General features: G+C 45.7%; 1 protein-coding gene across 15 annotated transcripts in view; it reads left to right on the top strand.

Annotated features, from left to right (window-relative positions):
• The window catches only part of RBFOX2 (RNA binding fox-1 homolog 2), a 173,346-nt gene that overhangs the window by 104,680 nt on the left and 51,331 nt on the right, over nucleotides 1-17,335 (top strand). For all 15 annotated transcript variants that reach the window (XR_003990376.1, XM_030478014.1, XM_030478019.1 and 12 more), the window contains one exon: nucleotides 7,963-8,187. Coding sequence is in view for 14 of the 15 variants with exons in the window: in XM_030478014.1 (XP_030333874.1) it covers nucleotides 7,963-8,187 (225 nt within the window). In the remaining variant the exon portion in view is untranslated. The remainder of the gene's footprint in view (nucleotides 1-7,962; nucleotides 8,188-17,335) is intronic.

Raw genomic sequence — 17,335 nt, 5'->3', positions numbered from 1 at the left:
GCTGGTCGTCTTATGGAAATCTTTTTTTCCCCGAGAACATTTGACTGTGAATGTGAAGTGGAAAATATTCACTTGGAATACTGCAGAGGTGGGAAGAACACAGCCAGGGTAGGTGCTAAAGGACCGATCTGGAACGAAAAATTGAGCCTGAGCCCTTCTCTTACTTGCTGGCTTTGGCGCTGAGGACGTCTCCATCCTGGTGACTTTTTCCTTTGTTCTGCACCCCCACCCCCTTCTCCCCAATAATTCTTGGAGGTAGTTTCATTCCTAATATGGAATGGAAACAGATGTTGAGACCTTGATGTCGTCTCTTAAAGCACAATTCTCTCTTTCTAATCAACCCCAGAGAGCGTGAATTGATTGAAAGCGTTTGTTGGGATGCCTTCGTGCCAGTAACATTTAACCTTGTTTTTTCTCCTCTTTCTTTTTAACGGGGATTAATGTAGATTTTGGGAGCAGAAAATCAGTGCTTTTGTACAATCTGAAAGGTATGCTTCAGGCTGGTAAGTAGATGTGGCTCTGGGCCTTACTAATGTTGCGTAACTCTAAAGCTTTGGCTGTATCCAACAGGAAGCCTCTTTGCAGGTTGCCCAGGGGCTTCTTAATTAAGCATGTACCCATCCAGCACTGAGAGCCTGCATTTGTACATTGGGCTAGAGCAAAAAGTTGACCATTACTGGAAATAATGACAGCATGGGGATGAGTGAGTGCTTCCTGTGTATCAGAGTGAGATAAGACTATAATTTTCTTTCATCCTTTCCTACAAAAGAGGGACTTGATCTTTTTCTCCAACTTCTTAAATGCATTTAAAAGAAAAAAAAACAAGGCCAGCTGTTTTATTTTACGGAACAGTTTTTGGTAGCCTGGAGTGATAGAATGTATATTGGAAGATAACTTGTTCTTCCCTTGCTTTATATATCTAGGAGAAGGAAGGGAGAGATTAGATAGTCTAGTGCAAGCTTGCACCAGGAAGTTAAAGAAAACATGCCTTTAAATGGTTAGCTAGGTGCAAACTTGAGTGCAGGCATCTTTTTATCTTTTTCTGGTCAGCTTTTTTAGGCTTAAGTTAACGCAGCGCAAAAAGCTTTTCCTAAATTGATTACATCTGACTTCAAAAAAAGAATGCATACATACAAACTTCCCTTTGTTTTAACAAAACTAGCATAAAATTCCACCAAACTTTTGAAAAATTACCTCTAAGCAGAGCACTGCTTTTGGGAGGATTCGGGAGGAATTGCTCTTGTGCCCATGGTAGCAGAGTCAAAATTCACTATCCTTTCCTGTTACCGCCATGTGTCGTAGATCAAATGAAGATCAAGTGCCAGATGTGCAGAAGAAATACAAAACCTCTTATTACTGTGATCCTCTTCAAGGTGCTTTTATGATCAACCCACATCAAGAAAGAGAGCGTTGATTTTCATCAGTCTGGGTCGCCAGACAGACAGACATGCCAGTCTTGCTCTCTGGAGGAACAAATGCCTTTGTAGTGTGGACTGTGGGTGTCAGGTTAGGGTCACATACCCCTCTGAATCCAAGAACAGGTTTGTACAAAGATGAAGAATGCAAGATGATTATATCCTTTGTATATATCCTTTTCACCTCCAAACTTCCTTTCCGTAGGCACTTTATCCACTTTTCACATTCAGAAGCTAATCTGTAATAATGGAGAAAATGTTAATACTTTTTGAGGATTAAGAGCTGGTGTGATGTTCGTGGGCATCATTCATGGCATGACTGGGGAGTTGGAAAGCTGTTAACACTTCATCACCCTAGTCATCACTTCATCACCCTAGCATCGCTTTGCCTTGTGTTTGAGTATCCTCATGATCTTAAAGAGCAAAAGCACAATTTCTAAAACTAAGGCTTAAATTCCATGTTGCTGTGAGAGCTACTAGCGTAGGTTGGGGTTCGTCTCTGTGTAATGGCCCTAGCCTGTGATTTTCTGGAAGGGATAATGCTCAGGTTCCTGGTGGGTCTTGGAGCATCCCTCACGGTGCTTTGTATCCATTCCCCTTTGCAAAGAACCTACTTGCCGATACATTCATTGTCAGAGGGCAAATTGTGGGCTTGCCTGGGGAGAGGGTTAATGGATATCAGAGACTGCCTGAGCTCATCCAAGTGCTGGTGCACATGGCACTTCGCTCCCCAGCTTCTCCACCCCCTCTCCTTTCTGGCTCTGGTTCTCCTCCAAGTCCTTGCCAAGCCATTTCAGCACTCTTAACTGAGAACAAACTAACCTGACAATAAAAAGCGAGTCGGTTTTTCTCCCTGGGATATGTGCTGAAATGGCTCAGTACAGGGTGGATGGAGCACTGTGGCTGGCAGGAGAGAGAAGGCGGGAGTGCATAGCTGGAGGTGGGATGGAGAGCACCTCTGGAGCCATGGCTGAGAGCATGAGTCCCACTGGAGGAGCCCTGGAAGGAAGGGGAGGCTGTGTTGGAAGGGGTGGGAAGGGGAGCCTGCAACAGCAATCTTAATTTGTGTTCAGCTGTGAGAAGGGGGGGGAATGGGAAACCCCAGCCCATGTTCCTTATTATTCTCTTGCTCCTGGGCAGCAGTGTGGTATGGCAGGCCCTTTCTCTCTTGTCTGCATATAGCCTGGAGCAGTGCTTGGCCTCTTCTGCCAAGCCTGTGTGTCATGCTGTGACCTGGGTCAGAGGAGCGACAGCCGTGGTCCCTGCATCCCCCTTGCTCACAAGGATCCCTTTCATGCACAGAGCTGGGGGCAGGCAGTGGCTCCAGGTTGAACGGGTATGCCAGGCTCTTCAGGTCTGAGCTACAAATGTTTCTGCTGTTTACGAAAGGGATTAGGTTAGTGCAGAGAGCAAACAGTGGTAGCCCGGAACACACTGGTCTTCACAAACAGGTTAATTGCCTCTGTTAGCTAAAAGTCAGTTGCTTCGAGTTTCATCAAATGAGTTCAGTGAAGGCATACCTATTAGAAACCCCATTCCACTAACAGGCATATACTCACATCTGTCCGCATCATTTAGGGGTTACCAGAGTTGAAAGGCATATATAAGAGATTATTTGATGCTTACATGCTGTAGCATTTCTCTTCACCTTTCTGTGATGCTTACGACGTGCAGGAGGGTTATGAACAGCACAGACCTTGTGGCAGTTTGCGTGGAAATGTCTGTACAGAAATTGTACCAGTTCAGCTTCACGAGGATTCTAATTTCTGTGTGGTTGGTCATGCTTTAATATTTTTGCATATTGTGGCAGAAGGGATCTGGAGCTGCACTGCTATAAGGCTCCCTGTAATTACACCCATTTCTCTAATGATCAAAACAAAACCAGCCCTTCACAAAATAGACTGATCTTTGACAGCTTTATGGAAGTAGGAGACCTTTGTGTGCCTTTCTGGTGTTCCCTCTTGGTGCTCCGCTGCCGTGATCTTGGATCACCACCTGCTGTCTGCTGAAAGAATTCATCCTATGTCGCGTTTGCTGAATGAACCACGTTGCTCCTTGTTGAGATGTGGTCCCCAGCTTCCACCCTTCTGCAAGGTACTGCTACATGCAGTTACTTACTGTTCCTCTGCTTAGCTTGGAGCTACAGAGCTTGTTAATTAAGTTAAAGCTGCGTAAACTCTTAGCGTGTCCCCATTAGGGATTCTTCACTGGTTTAACTAATGTGGCTTTTTAAACAAAATGTGGGATGGGTTTTTACTGACCTGTGTAGGCAAAACCCCGACTTAAGGAAGGAAAAGGACATGACTGGGCCTTTGTAGGGCTGAGACTATTGGCGTGAAAGGGAAGCCCAGACGGGTATCCCTTTTGTGCCCTGAGGGCTTGGGTGCTGATGAATCAGATGTCAGCATTTTGCAAGAGGGGAGCTGCTTTGAGTTCCTACCTGATGTGGATGAGCAATGATGTGGATGAGCGATTTCTGTTGGGAGCAGAGCAGCAGAATGAGTAGAAAGCATAGGAATTGCTGGGTTTTTTTGAACCAAAGATTGCCATATATTGTACTGAAGTATTTTCCTTTTTCTTTTATTAAAAAAGGAGTGTGTGTTAATCACACTGAGTTCCAGTTGCACTGAACAGGCTTTCCCATTTTGGTGAGCATGGGATGGCAGCTAGCACAGTCTGTGCATGGCAGCATAAACTCACAGAGAGAATTGGTTAACCTGGATGTGCTGAAATTATTCCTGCAGCCAAATGTCCCTCAAGCTCCCCTCCTGGAGATGCCAGCCACCCTGCATTGTGGTTGGCTGCTCCTGAACATTAGTTTTGTGCCATCACACAAGGTGAAGATGGCAATAGTTCTTGTGGGGAGCTGCAGCCAGGCTTTCCTAGTCCTGTGGTGGCATACTCGTGTGTGTTTGGGGATGGTGACTACTCTTGGACATACCCATCTTGGTCTGTTGTTGCATTTGAGTAAATGTTTAAGAGAATTTCATGAGCTAAACCAGGCAAGACTGGCAGTGCAGTGGGTATGCTGTCAAGATTGGATAGGCTAAATACCTTCAGTTGAATCTCTCTTTCTACCTATGTACCTTTACCAGGAAGTTTGGGGTGTTTCTCCATGTTCTTTGTACCTCCTGAGAAGTGGGAAAAGCAATGCCTCTGCCTGCAGGATTTTCCCTGGTGGGTTAGAAGTAGGGAAAGGAGTTCAGGTTCTGTATTTGAGGATAAATGAGATTTTTTTTTTCTTTTCTGTGTTAGTTCTTGAAAATATGAAGTGTTGTGTAAATGTTGAAATTTGGAAGAATAACATAGGAGGTAGAATCTCCGCTGGGTTTGGAGGATATCGGTATGCTGTGAAACCTGCAGAGATTTCATCGGGAGTCCTTTTCTGTAGACACTATTGGAAACAGGAGAAAAAAGTAATTCTAAAGCGTCAAAGGAAATTAAAATTAAAAAAAAAAAATTCAGATGGGAAATGTGTACATCATCATATCATGAGAAAAATAATTCAAGATAGAGATACTCCATGGGATTATGAAACCTGAACAAGCGTAATGGTGATAGATCTACAGATAACCTGAGACATTAAATTAAGGCTACATTTGTAATAAAAGATACGATTTTTGCATGTTAGTGTGATTGGGAGGGAGTGACAATGGTATTAAAAACATTTCATTCTGCACCAGAAATCCCTTATTGGAAAATTTTAGGAAGGTCAGAGAGAAGTAATAAAGTTGCCAAGATATTTTGGCTTGCAAGGTGTGATTAAGCTCAAAATAAATATGTATTATCAAAATGCCACAAGCAACAGAAGTGAGAGAGAGCATTTTTCATCCTTCAAACATTTGGAGATAATTGAAGAAGGGAGAGAAAATATTTAAAAGGTTGAAATGCATTTAAACTGGAAGGAACAGCATTAACTGAGGGGTAAAAACGTTGAAAATAAGATTATATAAGGTGGATGGGCTGGCATTTTAAGTAGTCTAAGAGTGAGATGAAACAAAACGCTGGAGTGTGTCCTTTGGGGAGCAGCCCTGCACCGCTGAGAGGACAGCAGAATAGGTTTTGTTTGTGGCTAATTAGCATTCTCTTCCTCCTATCTGGGGTACCACCGCTTGTAAATCTAACTTGTTCTAAGAAAACTGGAAATAGTTTCTGCTACTGCATCTTTCCTGGAGTTACCCTACCAATTTTCTAAATTTAAATTGGAAAAAAATCAGCTTCATAGTTAGCTTGTATTTTAAACATAAGGAAAGGATAGACTGTATGGAAGCAACCTGATCTAGTCGAAGGTGTCTCTGCTCATTGCAGGGGTGTTGGACTAGAGGACCTTTGAGGGTCCCTTCCAACCCAGACTATTCTATGATTCTATTCCGTGATGCTAAGCAGTACACAGGCAGTTGGATATAATTAACTACTGTAAGCAAAAGAGTGCACGGACGGAGTGGAACTAACATGACAGGGGATAAATAGTCTGAGTGGGGGAGTGATGTGGTAGCTGATGTCTGGTTTGGGATAACCATCATTCAGCCTCTCCTCCCTCCCGTTTGTCAGCCTCTCCCTGCAGATCTTGGGGATGGTTTAGGTCGAGTCAGAAGCTCCTTGCTTTGAAGCTGAGAATGGCAAAGGAGTGAGCAGACGCAGAGGTCTAGCGGAGCTGCCCTCCTTTTCGGGGGGGGGAACCCCTCCACCCTGTTCTGCTCTCGGGAGACGTGCTGGGTGTGTGGAAAGCCTCTGCAGAGCTGCCAGCAGGCGATGCAGAGCTGCAGCTGCCTGGGGCAAGTGTGTGCAAGGACCCGAGCGCTGGCTGTGGCTGGCGTGCTTGCCTCAGTTCTTCTTTCTTCGATAAAGCTGCAGAGTTCTGTGTTCCTGCAGGCAGCAGGGCTGGACTTCGGTTAGTGAGACCGTCCGTTCGGGTGCAGGCCAAGGCTGCAGCTCAGCTCTGCTAAGTGGTATTGAATGCCCTTCCCTCTCCTTCTCCCCAGCTGCGGGAGCACGTGGCCACGTGGCCCCCAAGGGAGGCAGACCAGATAGACTAGTGTCAGAGCAAATTTGGGATTCAGCCAGTGTCTGGATGACCCGGTGCTAGCTGGAGGTGTGCTGCATTTATCATTGTTTCCTTCGCCCAGAAGGGAAAGCTGCAGGTAGGCTGATAAAGGGACTGAAAGGTTTGTCCGGCTTCTCTGGAGGTCCATCAGCCCCTGCACACTCTCTGCTGACAGGCTGCTTGGTAATTCCCACTCTGCCTTTCCGATCTGTGCGACAAGGTCTGCTCCGCTTTTCTCCATTGATTTAAGCGTGCTGGTGTCAGAATCGGCTCTGAGCACCTCCGGCCTTTGTGGCGGAGGACCCAGGGCTGGAACAGCAGCCAAAATTTAAAATCAGGATTAGTCTGTTGACACGCACATAAATCAAACAGCCCTCCTATCATAAATCTGTTCTGTGGATTTTCTCTTCCCCTGCTGCGGCAGTGGAAGCAGTAGGAGCGGTGCAGCAGCCTGGGCTTCAATGTCAAGGCTGTTCTCCTTTGCCCCAGGTGGCTGAATGATGCAGCTCCCTGTTCCCGCCTTGGTGAGATCCCTGCAGCGGCTGCATGCTTTTGTGTTTGCTTTGGGTGGTTTGCAGGCGTGGTGGGGTAGCATTTTTATTGTCTTTCAGTAATATATTTTGCATAGTCAGTTGTCTGTTTCTGAGTCATCTGGTTGGTGTCAACTACATCTAAGGCAGTGCTAAAAGCTGCTAAAAAGTTCACTGTCCTAGTGTGGAGGTCTCTGTGGGATAGCCTAAGCTGGGGGAGGAGTGGGTAATTAATGCCTTGTGTGACGGTAGTGATGCTCAGGACTGGGAGGGAGGGAGTGTGCTCCAGCTTTGCAGTCTCGACTCGGTTCCCCACAGCTCTTTGGGTGTCTTCTCTATGGCCAGCAAGAAGCAAATGGGATATTTCTGAGCACCCGTGCTCTGTATTTGGTGCTGCTGGAGCAAAGGAGGGGGCTGTTGCACAGATGGGTTTTAAAAAGCATTCCTCTTTTAAAAAGCATTCATCTTTTCTGTTACTGTAACACAACAGGGAAGTGTGCTCTGAAACACACAATGCACTTGCTTGTGAGCAGAACCATGAGGGTCAGGCTGGAGGAGCTGGACCCAGATATGATACTTTCAGGGATATTAAAGAACCCTGTTCTTCTGTCTGTTTCCATCTCTGTTCCCACGTTTCAGTGCCTTTTTCCCTTTCCATAATACCGCTTTACTGTGCATAAAGCCTTGTGTGAGATTACAGGGGCATGCGATTTGCAAGCCCCGTAATTTGTTCTTTGTGTGCCACCCAGTAGTGAGAAAGTTGCCCAGAAAGATTAAGAAAACAGTGTCGTGGCTCAGAGGAGCAAGGCGTGCTCTTCTTGATAGAGAAGATAATAGCAGACTGTGCAATATGATGGTGGCAGTGGGTGGGATATTCACATGAACACCTGTGTGCGTGTGTAATTTCTCATGCCGATGGTTTGATTTATCTTCTGTAGTATAAAGCTGCTTTCTCCTTTTCCCTTCTCCTCAGGGTAACCAGGAGCCAGCAGCAACTCCTGATGCAATGGTGCAGCCATTCACCACAATCCCATTTCCGCCACCCCCACAGAACGGGATTCCCACAGAGTATGGGGTGCCACACACTCAGGACTATGCAGGCCAGACCAGCGAGCACAATCTGACACTCTACGGAAGCACGCAGCCGCATGGAGAGCAGAGCACGAACACAGCCAGCACGCAGAACGGATCTCTTGCAGTAAGTGCAGAAGGGTGAGGAGCCAGGAGAGCAGTGCTGTGGGGAAAAGCAGCCATTGATTAGGCTGCTGACTGCTTCTTAAGTACGCAGCAAATCAGTGGTAGGCTTGAAAAGGAGAGAATTATAAATAAAACATAGCTTCTGACCTTCTACTACCTTCCTCTTGTGCATGTTCTCTTGTAAATTGGTGTTTTCAAAGAGCAGTAGTACTTGGGATCATGGTGTTTTTACCATGGAGGCATTGTCTGAAGACAGTCCTTTACGAAGGTGTTAATTACCTTGTGTTAATTGGCAAACAGTTCAAATGAATGTGATGGAGGCAAATTCTGAAAGGTTGATGGTACAAAGGATTAGGATGAGCACATGCATCTAGGTGTAATCCCAATGTGTCTTTGTTTTCTGGAAGCTAGCAGAGTACAAAAATACTTTTCTTTGACTTTCTGAAGATGGCAAGGAGCTTCAGAGGGCAAAGATAGGAGAGGACCTCTCAGCTACTGGACATCTATTTGCCAAACAAAGATTTTCACCTTCTTAGGTTTTTTGCTTTCTTCTTCCCATGGCCTGGAACTGGCACTGGGCAACATGCTGGCAGATTATCCCAGCAAAAGCTTTATCCACCCCTTAAGCCACTTGTTAAGACTTAACTTCCTAATAAAGAACCTTATGGCGAGAGCCTTCGGTTCTCAGGAGCGGATTTAATCTGTTAATGCTTGCAGTTTTACTTGTAGTTGGGTGTTTGGCTCATAGAGATTATTTTTCCCCCCTTTAAGTACTGAGTGAATTCAGTGCCAACAATTGGAAGAAGTGATAGTGCCAGCTCAAGTGTGCATGGTTCCCAGTGTGCATCTATGCCTCTTCTGCAGTGGGCAGTGGCAGCATGGTTGGCACTGCTGGTTATGACTTTGATAAGATATCTTTGAGTTCATCTTGGGAACGCAGCAACTTCAGCATCTTGAAGAAGAAAAAGAGTGCAAGCCCTGTAAAGTACATTGGTTGTGCGTAAAAGAAGCTTCAGCAAACACAAATGTAGATGAGAAGAGATCAGGCTGGAAATAAAACTTAGAGCTGGTGCAGTGTGCAGAAATGCAAGTCATCACTTTAGTACCAGGTTGTCCAGTGCAGTTTCAATTCGAAAGATTTGGGCTGCTGTCTCCAGCAGCTATCTCAAGCACTGCCAGTTGGATGGGAAAGCTGGAAACAGGGAATGAAACAGGGCAGTGGCTTTCCCGTGTATTTTTTCTGTTCCCATCCTCGCCCAGAGCTTAAGAGTGTTCCTTTTTAATGGAAATGATGCGAGCCTTGACCTTGGATGTAAGTTCTTGCCAATCTTCCTGCTCCTCTTCCATATTAGGAGCCATCTCCGTGGCACTGCAGGGCCGAGCTCTGTGTTTCATCAGCTGCTGCTGGCTCCGAGGAGCCCGCGGTGCTCGGGGAGGCTGGCTAGCCTGCGAGGAGGGACTGGGAGCCCATCTGTGCCGGAGGGAGCGTTGCTGGGAGACTGCTGGGAGGCAGCGGTGTTGCCAGGAGGCTGCGGAGGGAGCCTGGCTGGCAGGGGTTATGCGAGAAACAGGCTCAGTAACACATAACACTTGTACTGGCTGTTGGAAGCAGGTGGGCACGTCTGGTCTGACCATTTGATGTGGTTAGAGATGTGCGAGCTGAGCGTGTGGAGTTGGGCTCACAGGCCGTAGCTAGCTGGGAAAGAGTATGGGAGCACATGAGCATGTTGCTGCTGCTATGGCTGGGACTGATCAAACCCAGAGGATCCCAGATGGTGGCACATGAAGAAATCCAGAGGGAGGGAGAAGGCACCTCAGGCAGGGGCCTTTCACATGCCAGACTTTCACATGCACAGGGTCCTGGATCTTCCGAGTCCCTTTATTTTTCTGTCCAGGACTCCCTCTATATGAAATTTCAGTTCTCTGGGCTGCCTTGGGATGTAATTGCTTGTAACTTTTCTTGTTCTCAGTACATTGATTAGTGATGTAGGAACTAGGGGAAGGAGGAAAGCTCAGTAGTTACTGAAACTAAAGTGCGCTATTAAAATACAACAGAACAACTTGGTTATTTCACCTTGAACACCTATAGTCAACATCAAGCATTTTGTCCATCACGTATGCTGGTTTGTTCTTACTGGACATACATGTTCAGTCCATGTGGACTTGACTGCTGTGCTTTAAGGCATCTTTTCCTTTTACTGTTTTGTTGTCTTGCTCAAACAACAGTGCTAACTTCAGTAGAGCAAAAAATCATCATGGGTAATGTATGATCGTTCCCTCCCGTTACTGCGACTGACAAGCGCAGCTGCTGTCGTGCGAAGGCGATACCCCAGACCGAACAGCCGGTGCATTTTTTAGCTGCTGAGTTAAAGCCTGTGCTCCCATGGGATGATTCAGAAATTCCTTCAGCCAGACAGATAAGGTCTCTCTTTGCTGTTAAGAACAAGGCCTGTGCTTGGTCTAGTTGGCAAAGATAGCAGAAGGTGTGCTCAGATGGGCAGGGCTTTCTTGCTTTTCAGGCTGGTAGCCTTTAGGATAAATGCAAAAGTAGCAGAGAATGTGGAGTGGCTTAAAGTTCCCTCATGGAAAGGGAACTTGATCTGTTTGGCAAGATGTCATGCAGCAATGTAATGGGGTCTGTAACGGTGTCCCTAACTGTGTAGGAGCACCTTCTCATAGAAACTTGGCAGATTCTGGTGAGGGAGTCAGTTTGAATGAATTGAGATTGGTGGTATCAGGGTTAATAGACAACGGTCTGGAAGCATGAGGTCAAACATCAGCAGTGAACTTCAGTAAAATAAACTTTGAGAGTCAAAGTCCATGCCTTCCTACGCAGTCTAAAAGCCCTGAGCAAAGGGGGAATGACTGGTTGGTGTCATCAGCTAAGGATGAGCTTGATTCTGGAGATCTGAGTGTAGTGGAAAGCATGCAAAGCTTTCAGAGCAGGGGCATGGAAAAGAAATTGGCACAGTAGGTGGTGTAATACAAACAGCTTAGTATTTTGGAATCTTTTTTTATTTTAGGATCAAGCCTCATCCGTGGGGCTTTGTTTCCTGCCTGGCATGTGGGTCTCCCAGTCTTCATCTCCAAGCATCTGTCCTTTCTCTTGATACTGTCCCAGAGCACAGCTGAAAGACCTGATTAAAAATAGACTGAGGTACCGGACCATATTTGGCCTACTCAGCCTGCCCGTTGCAGCCTGTTGTCTCTTCAGCCGTTGACACACTCTGTTTTCACTTCTTATGGTGCTGGGTCCCCTGGTTACTTCCCCCTTCTTGGTTTACATTAGTGTGCTTATCCCTACTGGAGGCACCCAGCACAGATAGCTGTGAGTGGAGATGCTAATGAGGCTGCAGTACCCCTGGCAGCTGAGCCGATCTAAAGATTTGCTGCTGTCAGAAAGGAGAGATCTGGCTTTAAGCACAAACTCCCGCTCCTATTTACTGGCTCTGGCATTCCTTACGTGAGCCACTTTAATTCACTGACCTGGCAGAAAGCTGCCCAATTCTTTTGCTGGGTTAATGAATTAGAGCAGCTCTTGGAGGGATCCAGCAAATGCTGCTGTTGCAAGGTGAGCGTATGGAGTGCATGGCCAGAAGCCGAGAGCAATTGTCAGCTCTGTGCATCTCCTGGTACTCTACCCACGGAGCGAAGATTAATCATCCGCTGAACTAAAAAAGCTTGCTTGATAGTAAATGCAGTGCACTTAATACTGTGAGCTGATTATTCAACTCATTTCTCTTGTTAATGTCAGAGGGAAGAATTTGTGTGTCTGTATAAATTATGGAATGCAGCTGGAGGTATAGAAGTAGAGGAATAAGTTTATGTAAATTACTTTGCATGAAAATGGCAGGTGCTGTCGCCTTGGTGTTACGTTGTCATGAACCAGCATCCAGCATTATTTAATTACAGAGCATCGTGTCTCTCAGCTTCTCGATGTGCCATACTGAAACATATTTAACTCATCTGCTGTATGATAAAGGGATATTGACTTTCTGACTCCTTATAGGAGACACATCTGTGGTGGGAGACCCCTACATAGTATGCTCAGAAGCAAGACAGGGAAGCTGCTTGGTCATCTGGCTTTGCCCCATACGTCTGGCAAGGGTTTGGAAAGAAGGGAGCCAATGGCGCCAAGGGCTCCTCAACTGCCTTTTGTAACACATGGATGATATTATAATGATTACTTTCCCTTGGGTATTTTTTGCCTAGTTTGAGATTGCAGAATTTTCTTCTGTAATTATTTTTCATCACTTTAGTAATTAAAGCAATTGCTCATGTGAGGTATTTCAGGTGAAGAGTATATTTAATGAATATCCTCTCTTGTCTTTCAATACTGCTGAGCAGGTAGACACTGGGAAGAATTAGCTTCAAATAAGTAGCTAGCTGCTGGTTGTTTGGCCACCTCAGCTTGGAAATTGCTATTTTGAGGTAGCAAACTGACATTTAGCATCAGGTATTTGCTTTGAGTATGAGGCAGATTATTTTATTATTTTGAGTATGAGGCAGATTATTGTCAGCACTTGTAGACTTGTGTCTAGTGAGGCAGATTTAAAAATGATTTTGAAAGAGAAATAGGAAATAAATCAGTAAATATCATTATGTTAGAGTATACAGCTGTGGTACTTCTGCATATCTCTCAAAGGTTATAGCACATCTAGAAGTAGTACAGGGAAGGATAGTGGTGGTGATGAAAGGGATGTAGCAGGTTCTTTATGAGAAGAAATGAAATCTTCACTTACAAAAAGAGCTGACAGGAGTGAAGGCATATGACAAGTACACATAATATTGTATGGTATGAGGAATAAAATAGGAAACTTTCCTGTTTTCACTTACTAGGGTGCACATAGGAAATAATCAGGTGCCACATGTGAAAGAAAAAAAACCCAACCAGTTTTCTGTTTCTTGTTTTTTCCATACAATGAAGAATTTAGCATTGGAACTCCTGTCCATACGGTGCTTTGGAAGTTGAGACATCAACTGGCTCAGTTGGCTGGAGGCTGATCTGGATGTAACTGCATGTTTGCCCTGTTTTGTATTCTTCCGCAGATGCCACAGACTTGGCCACTGTCAGAAAGCAGACAATGGGCTGGATGGATCTTAGTCTGTCACTGCTCCATTGACAGTGTCACTTCCTACTCTGGTAGAGTGTAGTGGGGCAGGGGAGGAGGTTTGTGTCTGGTGCATAATTCTTCACTTGTTTTTCCACTAAACCTGCTCAGTAGATATCAGTTCATTGGTGGGTGATGGGTTGTTTTGACGCCGGTTCTTCCCTAGAAGCTGCAGAGATCTTCCCACGTTGTCTGTGCTCTCGTGTGCGGTGGGAAGATTGCCTTCTGCCAGTCATAGCTTGCAGTCCTTGTCTCCACACAGTTCCTGAAGCTCTTGATTCAAATAAGGTCTTTGGGTTTGTGTTTTTTTGGATCCAAGACTGGTCTAGAAGCAGTGGAGTGAGCACAGTCTGTCTCCCAGATTTTGTAAGCCACCCAAGTCCCCTTTTAAATATAGTTATTAGTTACAGTTTGTGTTTTGTAAATATTTTCTTTGCAGTGATTTATGGCTCTTAACCTCCTCATTATGATTCACAGCATTTTGGACCACCTGCTTCCTGGGGGAGAGGACGGGGGGTTGTTTTTTCCTTTTCTATAACTTGGACCTGAATTGGTTCCAGTTCTGGATGCAAGTGGGAGATGGAAACAGAATGTGCTTGGGTATTAATAGTCCCTGTGCTGGCCTGTCGCACTGGTGCTTGTCTGGCTTGTCAGGGAGGTAGCCCTGTCTGGCCATGCAGATGGAGATCTGCTCGAAGCTCAGGAGGGGCTGGAGCCCCTGCCTCCCTCCTGGCGAGGAGGAATCCTCAGCGATTGCTTGTTCACCAGCTGCTTTAGGATGGAAGAGTGTGGTCGAGAGGTGGGAAGGTGGTTGTATGCTGCCCCCAAGTCTTTCAGAATACCTTCATGTTGCTGGGTGTCCTTCTCACCTTTTCATGCGTACGTGCTTCTCTTTATGCTGCCTTTTCTTGCTTAGGGTTTCCTTACTGCTGGTGGGTGTAAGGAAGAAGCTGGCACAGGGGCACAGGCAGCAAGCAGTTAAAAGTGAAGCACATATTGCACGTGTCCTGAGCTCTGATGTATTTCTCGGTGACCTTGAGCAGAGCTCAAAGCTTGCGTGTGCAGGCATGAATGACATTATCACCTGCATAAGTATATGTTACACAGGCTGCGCTGAGGAGGTGAATCCAACACTGCTTCTAAACACAGGATCTTAGCCGCAGTATATCTCTGTGTTGCCTGATGACAGGCATTGAGACCCAGAGAACATATATTAGCTCCCTTCCATCCAAGCCAAATTGCTATCTGTAGCAAAGGGTGAGGGCTGGTTCTTTGCTATAAAGTGTTGATGTGAGGCCAGAAGCAAAGAGCTGAAATTTGGTGTGGGGCAGGAGTCAGGGTGGGGAGTGGGCACTCTGAAATGCAGGCTTTTATCATCTGGCTTGGTCAGGGTAACGCTGTTGCCAGTCTCCATTATGTCCTGCCTGAGAACAAGCTCCAGGCCCTTCCTTTCATCTCCTTCCTAATGAATTAAGACAGGGAATAACTATAATAGGGGGAAAAAGAAGAAAAGAAGCAAGATCTGAGGAGACTTTCTTTCATTTACATTGTAGCTGAATGAGTGGCAGTAGACAAATGCATTGAACTAATGTTATAGTGGATGAAAGTTCAAATCTTACCTTAGGGCCATGGACAATAGAAATGAGGGAGCTACTGCATCCAGCGAGAGAAGGTATTTAATAATAAACTGAAAAGCACTCGGGGACTCTTAGTGTGCCCCAAAAAGTAAGAATGGACAGAGATCCTCTGTTCCTTCTATTGTGTCTCCTCTTTGAAGCCTTTGTCTTACTGTACACATCTCACGTGCTGCAAAATGACTCCTGTGCGGCAGCAGCACTCTGCCATATGCAGGAACAGCTGTGAGTGTTTCTGAGCAGGCCACGGCTACATGCTAACATCACACCCTTGGTAAGAAGGGAGTTCTGCCCTCTGTCTGTGAACAAATGGATGGGAGAGGAGTGCAGATGACCTCCCGGCTCCCTCCCCTGTAGAACTGGTGGATGCAGTCCTGTGCAACCTATGTTTGAATGTAAAGACTGAACCATTTTTGTCATAACCATTCAGAATCTGTGCCATTCCTCATTCACACTGCAGAAGATGCACCTATGTGCATGGGTGTTTGCCCGCTTTGCCAGTTCATGCAAAGCCATAGAAAACATGGGATTTGGCAAATTGCACTAGCAGAGCTCCGAAATGGACTGTAGAGGTCCCTTTAGCGGGAGCGGTGATGATTTTGGGGAGTTACTTTGGAGCACTCACTTGCAGGTGTTGCGTATTGTGATGATGGATAGGCTACTCCTGTGTTTTGTCCTTCTTGGACAGATTTGCCCTGAGGAGCAAAGGACTGTGATGGAGTCATAAAAATAAAACCACCAAATAGCACGGTGTGATTTAATCGTAGGCCAGCTGCATCGATTCTTCCCCCAGGGTGCACTCTCTGTATGTTTAGAGATGCATTTTTGTCTCAGGGGTGAGGATAGGAGAAGAGGGGGAACTTGAAGAGGGAGAGGCAGCTTTTTAGATATGATCAAATGGAAGTTCTGAGGTTGTTCTTGAGAATTTGATGCTTGAGTGATGGGTGAGTCTTAGCCAGATAAAAATGCTTCATGCTGATAGGCTTCTCCCGAGACTTGCACAGCTCTGGGAAGTAGAGATACTCGCAGGGTGATATTTTTGTCCTTCCTATCACAGCTTAATTTATATTAACCAGATCAACCATGTTTTGTGCTGCCTGTGCAGCCCTATGAAAATAAAATGGAAAGCTGCCACTGCTTTGCTCAGCGTGACAGGACCCCAGTGCTTGCTGTTTGCTTGCTCTTGTCAGGGCTTTATAACCAATATACAAGTTCAAGGTCATGCCTGTAAGAGGCATTTCTGACCAGAAGAAGCTCTCCTGATGTTGCCAGTTTAATTTATCCGTGGAGAGATGTTTCTTTGGAAGCATTCATGAAGTGTTGTATATTGAGTGATGTGCAGAGCAATCTAGCAAGCCCAGTTAGTGGTTGGGGAGTCAGTGTGAGCAACTCCCGCGAGACTTTTTTCCTCTTTGATTTGCAAATTGTGTATTTAAAACAGCCAGGGGAGGGGGAAGGGGCAAAAAAGCCCCAAACAAGCTAAAAACCCCCTACTCTTAAATCTTTACTTTTAAGGCCTGTGTGTGTTCTGGAAGGTGCCTAAAAAACGTTGGCTCTAGCAATTACACAGTCCTCGCCGCCTTGTAGAACTTCTTTCTACTTGATGGGTTGAGAAAGAAGTCAGCTTGTCATCTAAAGAAATGAATGACACTTAAAAGTGCATCACACAGGTGGTCAAAGCATGACTCCTGGGAGGCTGAGGCAAGCAGCGGGAGATAGAGTGAGTGGGTGAGTGCTCTTTGAATACCTTGGCCTGTCAATGCGTGCTCTCTGAAAGGGACAGAGCAATAAAACAACCAAATTGTAGTCTACTTTGTTCTGTAGCTCTGACCTTTTGAGGTCATTTTTTCTGACTAAAGTGTGAAAAATACCATTTTCTCATCAAGCCATTTTGCAAAAGGGACCTTACCTTTACATTTAGTGCTGTGCTCAATTTTCACCCCTACTTAGTCTAAGCCCAACACAAGTGGCTGACACTCTCTTCCTTTCTTCTCCCCTGCCAGTCATCTCTGTGGGGGTGTCAGGTCTCTGCTCTGGCACACTGGTCTCCCTTATTCCTCTGTACTTTTCCTGAGCACAAGTCCTCTTGTCCCACCCCTTGACCTGGCCTTGCCATACCGGTCAGTGCTTGGGAATGCTGGAACAAATTCCCTGGTTTTAGCTGTGGAATTGGTAGCAGAAAGTAGCACTTGGAGTTTTTATAAATCCTGCAGGGTTAATAACTCTTTCCTGTCCCTGGGCTGACTTTTAAATGTATGAGAAAAGTTAATCAAAGACATCCATAAGGTGTTCATGTGTGGATTTTACCATTTAATTATAGATCTTCTTTTGGGGTAGTGTTTCTCTGAAGGGAGCTTGGCAGAGCAGATGCCATTTTGCCTGGGAATGCATTTCTGGTTTTGGC

This window comes from Strigops habroptila, chromosome 3 (genome assembly GCF_004027225.2).
Source record: "Strigops habroptila isolate Jane chromosome 3, bStrHab1.2.pri, whole genome shotgun sequence".
Taxonomy (NCBI): domain Eukaryota; kingdom Metazoa; phylum Chordata; class Aves; order Psittaciformes; family Psittacidae; genus Strigops; species Strigops habroptila.
Note: the sequence above shows the minus strand (reverse complement) of the source record. Positions and strands in the feature narration are given on the sequence as shown.